The sequence below is a fragment of the Anguilla rostrata genome, chromosome 11 (assembly GCF_018555375.3).
Source record: "Anguilla rostrata isolate EN2019 chromosome 11, ASM1855537v3, whole genome shotgun sequence".
In the NCBI taxonomy this organism is placed as follows: domain Eukaryota; kingdom Metazoa; phylum Chordata; class Actinopteri; order Anguilliformes; family Anguillidae; genus Anguilla; species Anguilla rostrata.
Window position 1 is genome coordinate 17,139,629 of NC_057943.1, and position 18,171 is coordinate 17,157,799.

At 42.3% G+C, this 18,171-nt stretch overlaps 2 protein-coding genes across 2 annotated transcripts in view; one reads left to right on the top strand and one right to left on the bottom strand.

Annotated features, from left to right (window-relative positions):
* Nucleotides 1–988: 988 nt before the first annotated feature.
* LOC135234123 (rhodopsin-like) lies at nucleotides 989–5,979 on the top strand. Its single transcript, XM_064298360.1, has 5 exons — nucleotides 989–1,422; nucleotides 2,297–2,465; nucleotides 2,908–3,073; nucleotides 3,303–3,542; nucleotides 3,955–5,979. Exons 1-5 carry the CDS (start codon nucleotides 1,062–1,064, stop codon nucleotides 4,078–4,080), a joined length of 1,062 nt encoding a protein of 353 aa, XP_064154430.1. The 5' UTR covers nucleotides 989–1,061; the 3' UTR covers nucleotides 4,081–5,979.
* A 1,127-nt stretch (nucleotides 5,980–7,106) lies between these two features.
* Nucleotides 7,107–18,171, bottom strand: part of plxnd1 (plexin D1) — a 48,305-nt gene continuing 37,240 nt past the window's right edge. The window contains exons 24-36 of the mRNA XM_064298359.1: nucleotides 17,563–17,693; nucleotides 16,287–16,485; nucleotides 15,965–16,111; nucleotides 15,456–15,612; nucleotides 14,867–14,970; nucleotides 14,399–14,462; nucleotides 13,297–13,331; nucleotides 11,679–11,783; nucleotides 11,407–11,570; nucleotides 11,010–11,157; nucleotides 9,386–9,526; nucleotides 8,840–8,914; nucleotides 7,107–8,324 (exon numbers count right to left, since the gene is read on the bottom strand). Of these exons, the coding sequence (XP_064154429.1) occupies nucleotides 8,208–8,324; nucleotides 8,840–8,914; nucleotides 9,386–9,526; nucleotides 11,010–11,157; nucleotides 11,407–11,570; nucleotides 11,679–11,783; nucleotides 13,297–13,331; nucleotides 14,399–14,462; nucleotides 14,867–14,970; nucleotides 15,456–15,612; nucleotides 15,965–16,111; nucleotides 16,287–16,485; nucleotides 17,563–17,693 (1,587 nt within the window). The 3' untranslated portion in view covers nucleotides 7,107–8,207. The remainder of the gene's footprint in view (nucleotides 8,325–8,839; nucleotides 8,915–9,385; nucleotides 9,527–11,009; nucleotides 11,158–11,406; nucleotides 11,571–11,678; nucleotides 11,784–13,296; nucleotides 13,332–14,398; nucleotides 14,463–14,866; nucleotides 14,971–15,455; nucleotides 15,613–15,964; nucleotides 16,112–16,286; nucleotides 16,486–17,562; nucleotides 17,694–18,171) is intronic.

Below are 18,171 nucleotides of genomic sequence, written 5' to 3' on the forward strand. Positions count from 1 at the left end.
TAGCATCTCAGACTCATGTTTTCATCACATAAATGTATGTATTTTTCATCCTGCCTCCTGTCATTTTGTGTGTGTGTGTGTGTGTGTGTGTGTGTGTGTGTGCGTGTGAGTGCGCACGCACATTGATGTAGTGTGGAATACCATCATTTGCGTGATCAAAGACAAGCCCTGCTATTCAGAGCTTCTCTGACAAAGACTTCTTAATGTCAGAATGTTTACTGCAGGATTAAGCTGTCTGCCTCTCTGGAAAAGCTCTGTCAGAAGACATACCGAACAAATTCCTTTTCAAGCAAATGTCTCTGAGTTTGTACAGCCCCAGTACCCGGGCACTGACGGTCTTCAGTACAAATGTTTATTTTCTTTTCCGTGTTCGTTTCAAGCCCTAAGGTCTTTAACATGCTGTGGGATTGTAACCAGTGTTGTTGGCCACTCAAAATTGTCTGCAGGCTTTAGTATAAATAAACAAGATAAATCGCTGGCCTGCTGTCTGTCAAAGGCTCAAACAAAGATGGACCGCAGTGCTTACTTTTACATTGATCCTATCACTAAGATAAATACGCTGAAGGATGTTTTTGACCCTTATTGTTTTTTTAAATGCATAGAAGACATTGATAGATAGCTTGATTTGTTTTCCTTGCTCCCAGTAAACTACCCCATTTCTTCCCGGAGCATGTAAATTCAAAGGGGGCTCATCTCATACCTGATTATGAGATGGATCCGTTTTGCCGGTGAAGACCAGCTGGTCTGTGAGAACTTCTTCCTCCCTGGCGGTCCTGCTCTGGGATGGGCAGACACTCGAGGCGCTGGCCCTGACGTAACAGTCGCCACTTTCACAATTTTAATGAAGGCCGTTACTTTTTTTTTCTGGATTACCGTCCTTCATAGTGACCTAAATCCTTTTCTGCTGACACCCACCTGCGTATTCTGAAACTAATCCTGGGCAATAACTTAAAAGGGAACGTAGAGCACACGTAGGACACCAGAATGCACCCGCTTTTGTCTTAAGGAGAGCATCTGTCGGCGAGAGGCACTTTCAGCAGTAGGGGAAACGAGCCGGAGTCATGAACGGAACGGAGGGTCCCAATTTCTATGTCCCCATGTCCAACAGGACGGGGGTGGTGCGCAGCCCCTTTGAGTACCCCCAGTACTACCTGGCAGAGCCCTGGAAGTACTCCTTGCTGGCCGCATACATATTCTTCCTAATCATCACGGCTTTCCCCATAAACTTCCTCACCCTGTACGTGACCGTCCAGCACAAGAAGCTCCGGACGCCGCTCAATTACGTCCTGCTCAACTTGGCTGTGGCTGACCTCTTCATGGTGGTGGGCGGCTTCACCACCACCCTGTACACCGCGCTGCACGGCTACTTTGCCCTGGGAATCATGGGCTGCAACATTGAGGGCTTCTTCGCCACATTGGGTGGTGAGTAAACCAGACATTTATTTTGGATTATTCTCCGAGACCTCTTTCTGCGTCGTGAAGGAAATGTGTGTGTGTGTGTGCGTGTGTGAGAGAGATTGAACGGTTTATAAAAAAATCTGGAAACAGTCTCATTGATGAGTTTAAGTTCATTTGGAGCCTCTTTCATTAAGAATATTCTTGTCTTTTCTTTCATGTTTGTTTATAATATGATCAGACTCTCAAGCAAAGCTTTAGACTGCTCCTTAACATGCACTGATATTGCACCTGGCCCAGTGTCAGAACCATGTTAATGTTCCTACAGTTTAATTTTTTTTTTACTGAAGTAAATCAAATAAAATTTAATTGACATCAACTCTGACAGATACCCCAAATAAAAAGCACAGTTTCTCTAGACCTGGATGCAATGCCAAATTTGTACTGAAATTTGTACTGTACTCACTCACTCACTCATTCATTCATTAATTCCAGACTTTTTTCAGCTCTACTCTCCTCAATGGAGAGAGACTATAGGTGAGGTCTTGCATTCTGCATTCCTGAAGCATGAAGTGCTCTCCACCTACCCACTATTGTGTTGTGCTTGCCTGTCATTCATGACTTAAGATATCGCTTGACTCTTTTTAACAATAATGCATTGCATTATTACCGGTGTCCCTGTGTGAGATGCCTTTTCATTTTTTAAAGTGAAGCCAGAGGCAATCAAAAGACATTCTGAGGGAAACATAACCGCATTTCTTTTTAATGTGGTTATGTTATCACAGCACCTCTGAAAGGCCATGCTGTATGCAACGGTCACATTGTGCAGAGACGTGTTTGTGCAGTCAGCTGTGGGCCTATGACTCACCTGGCTATGCTGTGGTGTCTGGGGCCTTGGTAGGTGAGATTGCCCTGTGGTCGCTGGTGGCCCTGGCTATCGAGCGATATATAGTGGTCTGCAAGCCTGTGTCTACTTTCCGCTTCGGGGAGAAGCACGCGATCCTGGGGGTGGCGCTGACCTGGATCATGGCCCTCACCTGTGCTGTGCCTCCACTGCTGGGCTGGTCCAGGTAAGCAAGACCTCCTTCTACCACTGCAGCCCCCCGGACGCAGAGAGCGAAGCCCCTGGCCTCTGAAAAGAGAGGAGTGCCATCCCTCTTTTACGGGGGGGTCGGTCCGGGGTGTTTCTCTAAAATGTGATGGTCGCTTAGCATTTCATGTGTAGCCATGTGTTCAGTTAATGCTTGAAATAGAATTTGAACATGAGAAGTGTTTCGTGTTTTCTGCAAGCCCTGCCAGATTCCAGCTCTGCATTTAATTTTTTATTAACGCAGCTTAAACATGTTACATGCTTAAACCAGCTGTAACATAACATAGCATAGCTATAATGTCAACTTGACCAGACATGAACTTATGCTATGCTCTTTCAATGTGGACCCATGCATTGTGTTTATATGTTTGCATATACAATGTGTATTAGTGAGATCACCCTGAGTTTGATCCTGACTGCAGGTATATCCCAGAAGGTATGCAGTGCTCCTGTGGAATAGACTACTACACTCCCAAACCTGAGCTGAACAATGTGTCTTTCGTCATCTACATGTTCGTCCTGCACTTCTCCATCCCGCTGGTGGTCATATTCTTCTGCTACAGCCGCCTGCTCTGCACCGTCCGGGCGGTATGACCCTCTGATCTCCTCTGTTCAGTTACTCCCTGCTAACTGCAAAGCTGAGTTTGCCTTGCATGGGATTCCATGAGGGTATTCGATTGCACTGTAAACAGAGCTTCTTAGACGTTTTGGTAGCCTTTGTATAATATATTAATTTGATAATGCTCTGTGTGTGTGTGTGTGTGTGTGTGTGTGTGCGTGTGTGTGTGTGTGTGCGTGTGTGTTTGTGCACATGCAGGCAGCAGCCCAGCAGCAGGAGTCAGAGACGACCCAACGTGCTGAGAAAGAAGTGACTCGCATGGTAGTTGTCATGATAATCTCATTCCTTGTGTGCTGGGTGCCCTATGCCAGTGTGGCCTGGTACATCTTTGCTAATCAAGGTGCAGACTTTGGGCCTGTGTTCATGACCATCCCAGCCTTCTTTGCAAAGACTGCTGCTCTCTATAACCCTGTCATCTACATCCTACTCAACAGACAGGTAATGCATGCCACCAGTCAGTAACTGAAATATTACTTGTGTGACCTGTATGTCTGTGTGAGTGCACATGCCTGCAAGTGCACATGCTTGTATGAGTGCACATGCTTGTGTGACTGCACATGCCTGTAAGAGTGCACATGCTTGTGTGAGTGCACATGACTGTATGAGTACACATGCCTGTGTGCCTGCACATGCCTATAAGAGTGCACATGCCTGTGTGAGTGCACATGCCTGTGTGAGTGCACATGCTTGTGTGAGTGCACATCCCTGTATGAGTGCACATGCTTGTGTGAGTGCACATGCCTGTATGAGTACACATGCTTTTGTGGGTGCTAATGCCTCTGTGTCTGGGTCTAACCAAAGAGCTACGCTGCAGCTAAAGTCCCCCCCCCTCTTGTGCTTGCACTCACAGTTCCGTAACTGTATGATCACCACTGTGTGCTGTGGGAAGAACCCTTTTGGGGAGGAGGAGACCACCACCGCATCATCCAAGACCCGGACCTCCACTGTGTCCACCAGCCAGGTGGCTCCTGCCTGACCCCCTCATCCCCTAACCCCACCCTGTACCTAGAACAACTCTACTGGGGTTTGTAAGCTGTTCCCCTCTGGCCAATCTACTTTGATTACCTCTTTAATGCCCATGCTTCCATGTTGTGGATCATTCAAATGACGACATATAAAAAGAGTGTATGTTCTAGTAATGAATAAATACTTTGGTGAATACGTTTGTTAATTTGTGAAACAGTCCTTCGCAAAATTTCTAAAATGCACGCATTCCTTTAAATTGGTCTAAAGCTGAAATGATTAGTTAATGGCATGGCTTAAAATTAAAGCAAAGCAATCCTTAAATGCATTGGGTGAAACCTGCTGCTGAATCTAGCCCGTTGTTGAATACAACTATTCAGAGAGAATGTCTGAATCATATGTGTAATGTGCATACAAATATGTTATATGCTCTGGAATTAAAAAAGCTAGGTTATGTTCTTATTGTGAGGTGAGGTGGAATCAAAGCAATACAAAACATGTGAAGATGAACCAACCATTCCTATTTTAAGTTATATTTTTCCTACCACTTATAGTCTGTCAGCATGTCAGCATTTATCAACTAAGCTTTTCTGTCAGTATGCATGACACCTCATCCAGGTAATCCACAATATTCCTTAAAACATTTTTGAAAAATTCTCCAAAAATAAATCCTTTTTTCAGCTACTTTTTGCATGACTAGTCCGGAAGGCAATGCACGGTTCTCAAAATAGAGTCCTATAAGCAGTCATAATTTTGATTCAATAAAGTTGTCACACCATATTCTGGTAATCCTGGACAATATTAATACCTTTCCTGCGTGTAACACAGGTGGTAGTCCCTGAAGATTTACAAACCAGAAAAAAATATGCAGCCTGATCTACCAGCTTACCCACTGCTTTAACCATGTACATAAATGGTATCAATATGGAGAGTAAATATGAGAGTACATTTGTTTTCAAAAATGTCTTTAGAATATAAAGTAGCAGACAAATCATATACGATTTGCTTGGCACTGATCATCTTTGCATGGCTCTTATATGGCTCCAATGTCATTAGCAGAGAAACCAGATATATACTTTTGGTGATGTACAGTATAGTATAATGTTGGTGTGGTCTTCCTTCATCAAAAATATTTATAAATAATAAACGTGGTCTTTAAAAAAGGTCTTCAAATATATTTGTATAGATTTTAAACCATATTTGTTGAAGAAAGATGATTTCTCATCTGTCTGAACAGAAAAAACACACAGGATTTTTGTATTTTTGTTCACATTTTGGATGCAAGCCTATCATAGTCTTATGTATTTTCCTGTTTTAAAATTAAATTGTTTTCTAATCATAAATGTTGTCAAACACATTCTTTCATTTATTTAATCATGATTGTTAAATAACCATTATTTATTATTCATATGAATGTAAACTGCACACTTTAAGGATTCCTTAGAAATCATGAGTCTTGGTGGTGAGTTGATCAATTTCTAAAATATGTAAAATAAATTGAAATCTAACATATCCTTTCTCAGGAGCAGTTGCAGAGAGTATGAGGAGGGAAAATTTTCTCTACGCGTCTATACCATTATTTTCAGACAAAAAAAACAAACAGGGTAATTAAAATATTTTCCCACCGGAAAGCTTGATCCACAGTGGGGACAGGCAATAATAACACTGTGGGATTCTATCCACATTTCCGCTGATACCATGACTAGAAATTACAATAACATTGCTGAAAGTCTCCAGGTAAATTTTTAAAAGCGTATACATTTGTGGCTAGGTGCTGTTGCTAGGCTGTTGTTACCATACTGCGCACTGCCAGTTGTGCTGGTTTTGTTATATGGCTGCTGTGCTGTTATATTAATGGGCTACTGTGCAAATTGTTCTGGTTATATTGGGCCGCCGAGCCAATTGCTCTAGTCTTATTATTGATAATATTTGCTGAAGATGCTAGACTTGATGTTTATTTGTCAAAGTGAGTTCCAAAATGCTCTGTGCAGATCTGTGCGATTATGCACCATTGTAATAATTTTATTCATTTTTTGCACTATTAACTATCTTGTTGTTTATTCACTGAAACCCATTTCTCATTTGTATTCCTTAATATTTTTCACATTTTGGACATGACTATGATCTCACTTATTTTCATGTTTTTCCAGTAAAACATTTTTCATCATTAATTGAACCTTTTCTTTTATCATTTAATTGGAATAAATTAAGTGCACTTGTGCCGCAGTCTCTGCTTTCTTCTGCATTTTTTGCATCCATTTATACACAGCTTTTGCATTTTTACATCCGTTTATATGGCTGAATATATACTGAAACAATTCAAGTTAAGTAGGCATCGTCCTTGCTGGGAATTAAACCTAGATTAAAACCCCAGTTCCTTAACCATCATACTGCACTGTTGCCACTATGTTGTGTAGAATATAGAATGCACTGACATTTGGAGCGCTATAGCCTATCGTACTGTACCACCGGACTGGTCCAAACATCTGAAATGTATTTTTAACATTCCAAAGGTTCGGGCTCAATCCTCGACCAAGCCCTGCCAAAAGCATCAATGAAAGAAAGCTGTCTGTGCATTCTGCTCAGTATTTCTAGTGTTTTTCTCATGTGTCCATGTGTTCATGTATTCATATGCAGCTCATTCATGACACCAGCAAAATAGCAGAACATGGCAGTGTTTGCATTTAAACCTGGTCTGGGTTGGTTTAAAAAGTAAACGCATCATTGACCGTCAAAGTTGCGCAGTGCCAAATGTTGCTAATCGTCGGATTGTGGTACCCAACCCATGTTGATGCAAACAGGTTTAATGCAGACCCCAAAACTACAAAACCTGCCGCAGGCGACAAATATTTCTTTTGCGGGAGACAAACTAGCAATTCCACTTGTGTCCAGGCGTGTTTCTGCTTATGTTATCAGGAAAATAGGCCCCATAGTGTTTAACTGTTGCTGTTTAACCAACTTTGCCACAGCGAAGCTATGCGAATATAAACACAATGAAGCTGTGTGTAAATAAATAAAAGGTTTAAGAAAACAACCAAAATCTTTAAACAAAGCTCATTTATTTAATCATGTTCCTCTCTTTTTTTTTAACTTTCACTTTCCAGGCAAGAGAAGAAAACAGAAAGCACAACACCTCTGGTTAAACACACCATGGCATTCAACACCTGGCACATTGTCTAAAGTCCACACTCTCAGTAGTTCAGCGTCCTGACCCGTCCGGCCCAGCGGGAAATACTTTCTTTTTTTAGTTCTCAGTAAACCAACAGGCCCTCCCTCCTTTCCGTCTGAAGTTTACTCATATCCAAAAAAGTTGAGATTTTAGTCAATAAAGAATTCTCTATACCTTCTCCACAGCTCAGACCTACAGCACTGGGCCTGGATGCCAGAAGGGCAGGGAGTCTTATTCAGGCTCTCCTAACTTCATATAGTCATATTAATGGACATACAATACAAACATAGAAAACATAGAACAGATCTATAAATATTGCTATGAACACATATTTTACAGTACAGTGCATTGTCGGCTCATCTTCACCACTGAAGGGGCCAGTGTGTGATTGCATCCATTGCTTGCTGGTCCCTTTCAAGAACTTGAAACCTGGGCAGTTTTATTTTTTTTGGACTGATAATAATAGGATGTGAAGAGGACCAAGATTATCAGATCCTATCTGGAGCATAAAAAACTAAAGCAAAATCAAACCTCTGAAAAGCACCCATTTTCTTGTCGTATTCATAGCCTAAAAAGAAACACAATCTTGGTCATTTCTCCAGTCACGTTTACACATGGGATGGAAGCAAAGTTAAAGGGAGTTTGATTCACAATGACACTCAGCAACAGGAAATAGTTGACAAAGGGAGATGAGCCTTCCCTTGAGTCAGTGAACTGACAAGCTTTCGCTTGTTTCGTATTTTTTTTGGTTTAGTCTCTCCTGATGTTCCAGGCCCCATAAGCCTAGTGTGTCCAAGCAGTCTGGTTCTGGATGGGAGAAATGTCTTTGTGTAATTGCCCCATCATATGTACAAAGAACAGAAGGAATTCTTGGATATGGGACTAAGGGGTAGGGCTGGGTGTGGTGGCTCAGAGGACACAGGGGAGGGGTGTCCTGGGCAGGGCACATGGGGCCTGACAGAACCCAGGGCTCAGGCCTCACTGCTGCACTCGTAAATGTTGTCTTCCACGAGGGCGATGACCTGCTCAAACTTGTGCTGCAGCTGCGTGCGACGGGCGGTGGGGTTGGCGTCCAGCGCGTTCACCACCTGACGAGTCACAGACAGGGAGAGAATGAGAGCAGTTTCACAAGCGCTCAACCGTTCACACACACTAAACCCCCATAGTGTATTCAGCATGCAATCATGGTTTACAAAGGTTTAGCTGAGATGTTGTCTGGCAGTATTTAGACAACAGTAAATGTTAAATTAAAAAAACAGGCAAAAGCATGTGCAGCTCAAGGAATGCTTTCACTGTTAAGGTTAAGGTAAAAAACGGAAGAAAAAAAAATCTTTTTAAAGCACAACATTCTATTTTTGTAATCAAAACATTTCCAATGTCACCAAATAACAGAGAGCTGATATTCATTGGCTTTTGATCAGCATAATAAAAATGAGTTTAAAGAATGGCAGTGACTGCAAGCTCCCTTACTATGCTGCAACCGACTTTGATTTAAATCTTATTTTACTTTGTGAAACCCAAAACTGCTTCTATGACAAAGAGCGCAGATCTTGTTGGCTGATACACCCAGTTTATGCTGACACAGTGAAAGATGTTCCCTTACTTGATTGCGATATTTCTTGGCATACTGGTAGATTTCAGTCAGGGCCAAATTTGTGTTGAATTCATTCCTGTATTTCTGTGGGGGAAAAAGATGAGACATAAATAAATCATAGCAGTTCCACTGAAGTAAATACAGTCTCTGTTCTTTGCACATTTTACCAAGATGTGAAATAAATAATATAAAGTGCCAAAAACAAAGAAAAAATAAATAAAAGTACCAATATAAAAACTGAGATCATTTGGAGTCATCCCCACAGAAGAAACAAATGAAACAATGCCCAAGGAACAGCCATAAACACATTTGGTGAATTCAGTGATTAACCGAGATTAACCCACCAAATTGTATTTGATAGGAAAATAACTTTCTTTTTAGTCAGAGTTGAGAACAAGTGTTTATTGAATGCAGGCCTGAGGACCCCTAAGGCACATGCAACATTTTTGCACTGAAGCCACAGCACGGTTCCATCTTGGCCCAGTTTTACACCTACATTGTTTGAGTCATATGAACTTGTGTATCACCAGACAGCATCCTGAGATGTTATCTCACCCTGGACTCCTCTGCCAGGTGTGCATTCATTTCCTGCTCGCTCAGTGGTGCCATCTCCTGGATCTGGTGGTAATAGCGCTGCACCCTCTTTTTGTATTCCGGGATTTCCTTGGCATAAAGCAGCTTGTTGGTGGGAGAATCCTGAAAGAAAGATGTGTTAGTGGCAGTGGTTGCTTTAGTTCAGGCCTTCTCTTCTGGTCATAAATGGGGGACTAGTTGGCAAACGTGAGCACTTATATCACTGTATTTTTAAATAGTTTATATGCTGTCCTACAGTAAATATAATTTAGTGGTTACCTAGTCATAAATAAAAGACCATTACATTTTTTTCAAGCATTTATTGTTATTCATGTTGTGTTTAACCTAAATAGAGCCACATTTCTTGTTTACAATTAAATGCAAAAAATAAGAAAATAGAATCTTATAGTATTGCAGTTTTATCCATTTTTGTGGATTTTGTTTGACATGCTGGTTATGAATGTTGCTTTTTGCACCATATGTATTACAGCACTACAGATTTGATCAATGCTTCCATTATGACTATTGTTATGCTAATAAAAATAATATGGTAGATTACTTTTAGGTTACTACAATTTACTGCCATTTAGCAGAAACTGTTTTGCCAGAGTGCTCACTGTGCAAGATCCTCTATTTTATTTACTGTATTTAATTTTATTAATAGAACTACTTTATTTTCTACTGGGAAACCTCGCCATACCTTTAATAAAACCCCACCTACTTAGCACATGGAAATGCAGGACACAAGAATTTCCATTTGCTGCATCACCAAAATAGTTTTTTACTCCAGAGAAAACACAAACATTTCCAGAGTAAACAATCCTCCATGTTCTGGCAGTATTAAAAAAGATTTTCAATCAAAGAAGTAATGTTTGGAAATACAACATATTTCATATTTCTACTGACTGAAAGATTTGTCAGGAAATATCACCTTCCCTGTCTCATTAATTCCATTTTCTGACTGCACTTCCCAAAGTAGACTCTTCTCCTGGGAAGCAGGTTGACAGATGTTGATAGGTGTGTGTGTGTGTGTGTGCGTGTGTGTGTGTTCTCCAGCTCCTCAGTGGTCCTCTTGATAAACCAGCCTTTCCTTCCTGTCCACAGGGTGACTTCCTGCAGATTCCCTCCATCTGCTGTGTAACCTTGCCCCCACCCTGACCGTCTGCAGGCCTTGAGATAACAATGCTTCCTGCGTGGAAATGGTCAGAAAGGCACTTCCTCCTTCACCCCCCACAACTGCTGATACTAAAGCTACGTGTCCCCAAGAGAAGACGAGAGCCATTGCCACAGAGCCAGAAGAAAAAACAAAGTCCTTTTCCATGATAGGCCAATGAGGACAAGATTTTAAATACAGGAGAGCTCAGCTAGCAGCACAACATAAGTGTAAATTCAGCTCTGATGAGGGGTGAGCTTTGTTTTAGGAGTTCATTTCCTAAGGGAGGTGCTGACATGGAAGTTGTGTCTTGAAGGTCAGGATGCCTTTGATATTGACTGATTTGTGAGCCCGATTGCTCTGAAGCCCACACTGCACTGGCAGTGGCCTGGCTTTGGTATGGCATGCTGTGCTAGAGAAGCACGCAGGTCTGTGGAAGTAGGAAGGACTCACCTTTCCAAGCTGGAGGTCAGAGATGGAGCAGGCATCGATGAAGGCCTGAGCAATAACGGACAGACACGCATCCATGTGGTCCGTCTTATCGATGTCGAACACAAACTGAGGATTCTTCAGAATGTTCACCCAGAAGCGCAGAGGCAAGCTGTGCAGAGACAAAGCAGGCCACAGTCGCAGTCAAACATCTCAACAGCAGCAGTCTCAAAATAACCACCTTCAAAGGTTATCTTGTTGTGTATTGCCCACTCCTAGCAAATACAACCATGAGTAATGCCTGCATTGTTGTGTCTACATTGTATAGGCAGTGATGTAGCCCATATCTGGTTTCAGTCTATTAGACTGTATGCCTTGGGTCTTCTGTACGGTATTGAATGTACCATGTGGTTCCTCTCACCTGTTAGTCTTCCAAATGTGCAGGGTGTCAGGGTCTGTAATGCCCCTCTTGTCGGCCTGCTCCTCCAGAAAGTCGAAAAAGTATTTGATAGCCAGTGGTGGTTTCTCTGGAGGGATGCTCAAAATGGCCTGGAATAGATCATCCAGGAACTTCTGCAGCGTACCCTGGAGAAGCAGAAAATGCAGAACCAGGGTCCAGACCAACTCAGACTTGCTGCGGTATCACAAAGTTTGAGGAGGAGGGATTGCAAAGTTAAGGCAGATGCTGCATACCTTTGTGGAAAGGAGTCGGGTCAGGTAGATCTCAGGTAGGACCTTTTTCCGGTGGCTCTGTCTGTGGGACCTCTTAGTCTCATTGAGCTCATCATGAGGAAGGACCTGGAGAGGTCACAGGACACAGACTGGATTTCAGCTGGTGTTTTATGTCATCATCAGAAAAAACACTGCATTCAGCGTCCTGACCTGTCCGGTCCAGCGGGAAATACTTTTTAAGTTCTCAGTAAGCCAACAGGCCCTCCCTCCTTTCCGTCTGCAGTTTACTCATATCCAAAAAAGTTGAGATATGAGTAATCCTGCATTACCATTATATCTCCTCATTTCTTTTATGTATGCTGCTTCCCATACAAAAAACCTGCACACCTACCATGGCATTTTAAACAAATAGTTCACTTTATGAGGTTTTAATGTTGTTTCAGATATTTTTTGTGTGTGAAGAATATTTTAGACATTTGCAAACATCTTTGATGACCTGCTAGCTTCATAAGAGGAGGCATAGGGACATTTTGGGGTTTTGTGGTTGAAAGCAAGACAATGCACGTCATATAACTCTAAAGCAGTTTTTATAGTGAAGTTATGCATCCAACTGTATGTGTGTATATAATTATTGACACATATTGATTATTTCTAAAAAAAAAAAAAAAAAGAACTAAACTAAAAAAAACAGTATAGGTTTAATGTCATTTTTGGATGGAAAGATTTCTTATGGTGCATGAAACCACTGCAATCAAGTTAAGAAGTACTGGTACAATATAAAAAGTGATATTAATGCTGAATTGTGAATAAATTCTATAAAATAAATCAGTTCATGTGTACAGCCTCTGGAAACATATCACTGATTTGTATTTTGTTTGTATTAATAAACATAAACTTTAAGGTTTGTTTCCCAATTTAGTTACTGTATGCTGCTCATTTCTTTCTAATAGTACTGTAATGTACACATTACCAATATATGTGTAACAGATACACATTGTAATAAGATGCAAAAGCAAAACAATATCAATGAATTTAATTTAAGTTTGCGAACTCTTACCATCTTGGTTGGACAAAGACCCTAGACCCACTCTCATTAGTAACATCCCAAATTTAGGAAAGGTACCTCCAACCTTCAATTAAAAAAATTATACTCTTCTATTGCATGTATATCCAGGGACAAGTGCTGATGATGCCAAAGAGCTAAGCTCAGGATTTCATTTGGAGACTAAAATCAAGCACAATGGCTTAAGCCTACTTGATATGGCAGCACTTGGTGAAATGAGTCGTTAACAGAAATGAATGACTCATCTCTAAAAAGCACAGCATGTTAGAAAGCTTAACTTCCTTTTTTGTTGCAACCTCATTTTACCTCACTCACAGCTCAAATGATCATATCCCCATTTACTTCTACAAGCAGAAATAACCCACACATTGGCTCCCACTGCCACCAGACACCTTCCAGACATAAAAATGCCCATCCAATGAATCACAGACAAACTGCCTCATTGCGCCCTCTGGCATCTGTCCGTGTGTGAGCGTGTGTCTGTGTGTGTGTGTGTGTGCGAGCATATGTGTGCACGTGTGTGTCTGTGTGTGAATGTTTGTGTGTGCATGTGTGTATACAAATGGGAATACTTACCAAGTGAACATACTTTTCCGTGTCCAGATCCTTAACTGTTGAGTGAAATACACCAAAAAAGGCCATCAGTCAAATGCAGTCAGACTATCAATCATGTTGGGCCAGGAGAGACAGTGACGTAGTGACAGATAATTGTTGCTGGAGCCAGGCGGATGGGTTTGTAATGCTGCAGGGTCATTATAAGCGATGGGGAGGGGGTTGCCCAAGCCTGTTCGCTGGTGGTGGTCTAAACAAACCTCACATCGACAGCACATTTATTACAATATGTCTGTTTGGCAGGCAGGTGCCGTTCATCCCCCTGCTAGATTTTCAGATTTGATCCTGGAGCCAGAGCCATAAACTCAAGCTGTTTCGTATTATGGCACGAAGAACAAGATTAATGTGCTCTTTGTAATGCACCGCATTTGGCTTGGCATGAATGAGAAATAAGCCCCTGACAGGAATGCTGAACCTTTAAAGCTCCACATTGTTTTTGTTGAGTAATGCAGATCCTCCCTATCTCCTCTATTCTGTTTACATTGCAAAGGTAATCTCTTACTGCAATTATAATTTTCCATTTCATGTGTTTTTTTTCCTTTCTAGCATTCCCTATGGACCAGAACATACATGCAATTCCACTGCTGATGTTCATCTTCTTTAATGAAGTTTTTGAAGTCAATTTAATAACTCAGTGGCTGAGTGTTGTGTTTATTTCTCTATTAGTGTTCATTTCAAATGAATAAAAGGTGGCCCCCTGAGGCACATATCAAGAGATACCAGAATAAGGAGGGGAGACCTCCATGTTAGAACTACTTTTTTTGGAAGGGAATTTATGCTGAACTAAACAAGACACAAGATTCAAGAGAAAATTCAACTTAAAAAAAAAAACAAAAGATATAGGTATAAAGGGTGCATACTCCCTCATAAGAAAATATACTCTAGGCTTACTTAATGTTTTTAGCCACAAAAACTCTTTTGACCTACAGACATATGCTGTAAAGAACAGTTGAAAACCACATGTTATGAGCAATAATACACCTCACAGTCTGAGAAAATAAATGAATTTAGAAAGACATTGAGCAGAACAGAGGAAATGAAAAAAAGGTATTTAAAGAGTATATACCTCTTCCCAAAGTGTTTTCACGCTTGTCCTTCAGGCTCATGGCCAGGGAGGCTTCCTCAGGAATCTGGAAGGGGGAGGGACAGTTCGGAGGTTGGACAACAGATCATATGTGTGACAGCTGGGGGGCGCTCAATAAAGTCAACACAGGATGAAATGGATTGAACAGCATTTCCAGCGAGCCGAGGCCGCGCACGCTCCATTGATTTCACAGCTTGCTCCCCGTGGCACTCCTAAAACTACACAGAGTGCTCAGGAACCCGAGGTCACGGATCTCACCTCATCTGTTTGCGCATACCACACAAAGTGTCAGCCTCCGGCTCACAACCGCACAGGCATGCCATGGCATCCTCATCACCATGATCTCACCCCCTCTACAGCAAGCCAGCCATGAAAGCAGACGTATGGCAGAACAAAGGAAGGGGAAGTATGCCGTTGCAAGTGTACGCGCACGTGACAGAGGGTGTTCACCTTGTAGTGGAAGACCGTGTTGAGCTTCTTCCTGCCGTCCTCCATGACTGAGGAGTTGTCCAAGTCCAGAAGAATTTGGCTGTTGCCACCGGAGGAAAACAACTCTGCAGTAGGTGGGGAGTGGGAATGCACACAGTGTAATATTGCGTCAAGGGCACCCACAGTTCTTCCTTGGAAAACGTACCCCGAGGGGAATGTGTATGGCTGCATAAACCAATCAGTCATCTGCCAGCCTCAAAAGAATTATCTGCTTGGCATGTGTTTGCCTTGTGTTCAGGTTAAGATTTTTATGAATTCTCTTCTTGGCTTTCTCCAAATAATAGTTAAGTCATGAGCAGCCTGTAGACTGGGCCCAGACAGGGCTAAATGCAGTGTTACTGATCCATGTGGTGACTATGGGGCATGTCATTTGGCTGTGTTGCACCATAGCATTTGAGACTAAGTTGTGCTGCGACAATAGGGAATATACTGTAATTTGGCTAAATGCTTTAGTTATGGGACTTACTGTGGTATTGTTATCAGGCTTACGATTGGGATGTGGTACAGCTATGAGCCATGAGATTGGTCTGGAGTGCACACAATTCCTTACCCAGGTCCACATCCTCAGCCCGGGGCCACTGTGAGAAAGGCAAATTCTTATAGAAGGCCTCCAGGATCTTCTCCTTGACCTGGCAGATGGTATCTGTGTTCATCACGCGCACCATCAGGGAGTCCATCCCACAGCCTTGGAATGACACGTTGATGTTCTGACCCCAACAGACAGAGACAACGTCAGTGTCTCAGGCACACCTCAGTTTCAGTCTCTAAACATTTCAGTTACACTAGTGATATAAAGGCAACATGAGAAGATTTCCTAAAGCAAACACCCATTATCATCCTTTGTTTTCTATCATTCATTTATTTGCTAGACTATTCTGATGCAGTAATTACTGCTTTCAGGGCAAACCCTCATCACTGTATCACATGGTAATTCAGGCCAGATTAAACTGGAGGTGATTATTGTGCCAATTCAAAGAAGAGGATTATCTGGCTCTGTTACCATGGTAAGGCTGTTCAGCAGGAAGTGACATCAGAGTCTGCTCAGGGCCTCTCTCTCACCTGGGGCTTGGCCTCTATGTTTTCCCTCAGCAACCACTCCTCATTCAAAGTGTAACGGGCTTTGCCAGTGATGGCATCAATGGAGCCCTTGTTGATCTGCTGTTTGATGGCACAGAGCAGCAGGAAGAACGGTTCACCCACTGTCTCCTGGAGGAAGGGCACAGAGAGGAAAAGACTTCAGCTACTGTTTTCCTGCACAGATGGCACGGCAATGGCAAGACATAATCCATCCCCCAGAACAAAACAACAGCAAGATGTTAACCACAGTGACCTGGAGCAAGCGCATAACCTCAGCGACTCCCTGTTGGATATCTGGACTTGCCTTGAGGTAGCTGTACATGCAGATGGACATCCAGTTGGTCAGCATTTTCTCCACCACAGATTCAGTGCGGCGGAGCATCAGTTTGGGGTTCTTAGAGGCGGAGGCATCGATGAGATCCACTAGCAGGTCTTTCATGATGCTGGTATAGTATTCCAGCTTGCCATGCAGTGCAATGGTGAGCAAGGAAGCCAGACTACACCTGAGGAGAGAACAGGACACATACTGGGTCAAACAAATAGAGACACACGCACACAATCCTACACAGACATCCGTGCACACACACACGCGCACACACACACACACCCACACACAAACACACACACACGCACACACACACACACACACACACACACACACACACAAGCACACACGCACACACACACACACACATAGAAGGGCAGTCGTCTTGACCACGTTTTATCAAAAACACTGCTTCTATTGATGACAAATCAGATAGTGGCTATGGACGGGTGGGAGGGAGTGGACAAAGGGTCCTTTCATACCAGGGCAGATAAAAGTCACTATGCATTGTGAGAGTTGTATTTGTCTACTATGCAGTATGAAGTGAATAAACTGACCAAGCATATTGTTTAAAGACCAGAAAGCATTTAATTTATCATTATGTCAATTGTAACTTAAGCTTTTCTCTCATAAAAAGTGCCCATCTAATGTCCTCCTAAGTGGGGTGTCCATCTGAGGTCTTTGGCACAATGAAGTGCCCCATGGTCTGAATCAAATCCTGAAAATGTCAGTACTGACTGCAGCCAGGAGAGCCAAAAGATGACGCACATTTGGTTATAGCAACACCTTTGATAGGGAGTGTTTCAATTAGCTGTTCAAAAGTACTGTTCTCTGTCTCACAGTACCTGCAGTCTGCCTACCCCAGCTGTGCAATAGATGCAACCCTCCGGTGCAACAGCTGTGTACCTCAACTACAGGACTGCAGACTGAACTAGGGAGGACTATCCTACTTCTACTACTCTCCTAATACCCACACTCCAGAACTTCTGGAGGACACCTTGGAGAGGGAGTGAGTGCACAAATATGACTTGGCATTCATAATTAGGATGAAAAGTTAACCCCATTGATCAAAAGCCTAAATACATAAAGCCTCTATACATGTAAAGGGGAGGAAATCACAGTTTACCCAAATATAGCCTGGCTAAGTCCTATTTGGCTTTTCACTAAAAAAAGATCACAGTGACATAGTATGCAAAAGCTGACAGCCACGCCTGGACTCTTTTAAATCAAAACCATGCAGATCAGTGTAGATCACCTGTCCCGAACGGCAAAATCCTTCTGCTGCTCCAGAGCATGGACGAAGGTGATGAGGAAGTGCTTATTGTTGAGCAGTGTTGAAAACAGGGCAATCCCTTCCTCCATGTTGGGCTTGGCAGTGCTGGAAGGCTGTAGGCAGGACACAGTACGCTGAAGAACTAAAGTCATGGCACACCTATCTGACACAATGAGGACACCCCATCATGGGACACAAGCAGCCTGGACAGGTGATGAATGAGGTAAAACAGCAGTTGCTTCAGATAACCAGTCTGTAATGTTACAGTAATGGAAATGTGATTAGACCGTGAGGCAGTTCTATGTAAAAAAACCTTTATCTTAAGAGACATTTGGAGCAATGCCTTTCTGACTGGAGTCCATCTAACTGATAATGAACCTTCATATTAACCACATATCCTGATATAATCATTACTATTATGTTAATAAAATGGTAATTTAGAGTAACCTAAATGTTGACTACTATATATTGCCAAAAGTTTATCTTATATTTAACAATAAGGGCATCCTCCAGGACTGCTAATCTAACTAGCCTTATGTTGTTTTAAAGAGACAAAAAGAGGGCAGATTAGTAGATGAAGATAAATGCACA

Excerpts from the sequence above, each read along its gene's own strand:
- LOC135234123 (XM_064298360.1), top strand. The coding sequence starts at position 1,062 with ATGAACGGAACGGAGGGTCCCAATTTCTATGTCCCCATGTCCAACAGG. Across the intron at positions 1,423-2,296 it reads CTTCTTCGCCACATTGGGTG|GTGAGATTGCCCTGTGGTCG; the intron begins GTGAGTAAACCA and ends GGGCCTTGGTAG. Across the intron at positions 3,074-3,302 it reads TGCTCTGCACCGTCCGGGCG|GCAGCAGCCCAGCAGCAGGA; the intron begins GTATGACCCTCT and ends GTGCACATGCAG.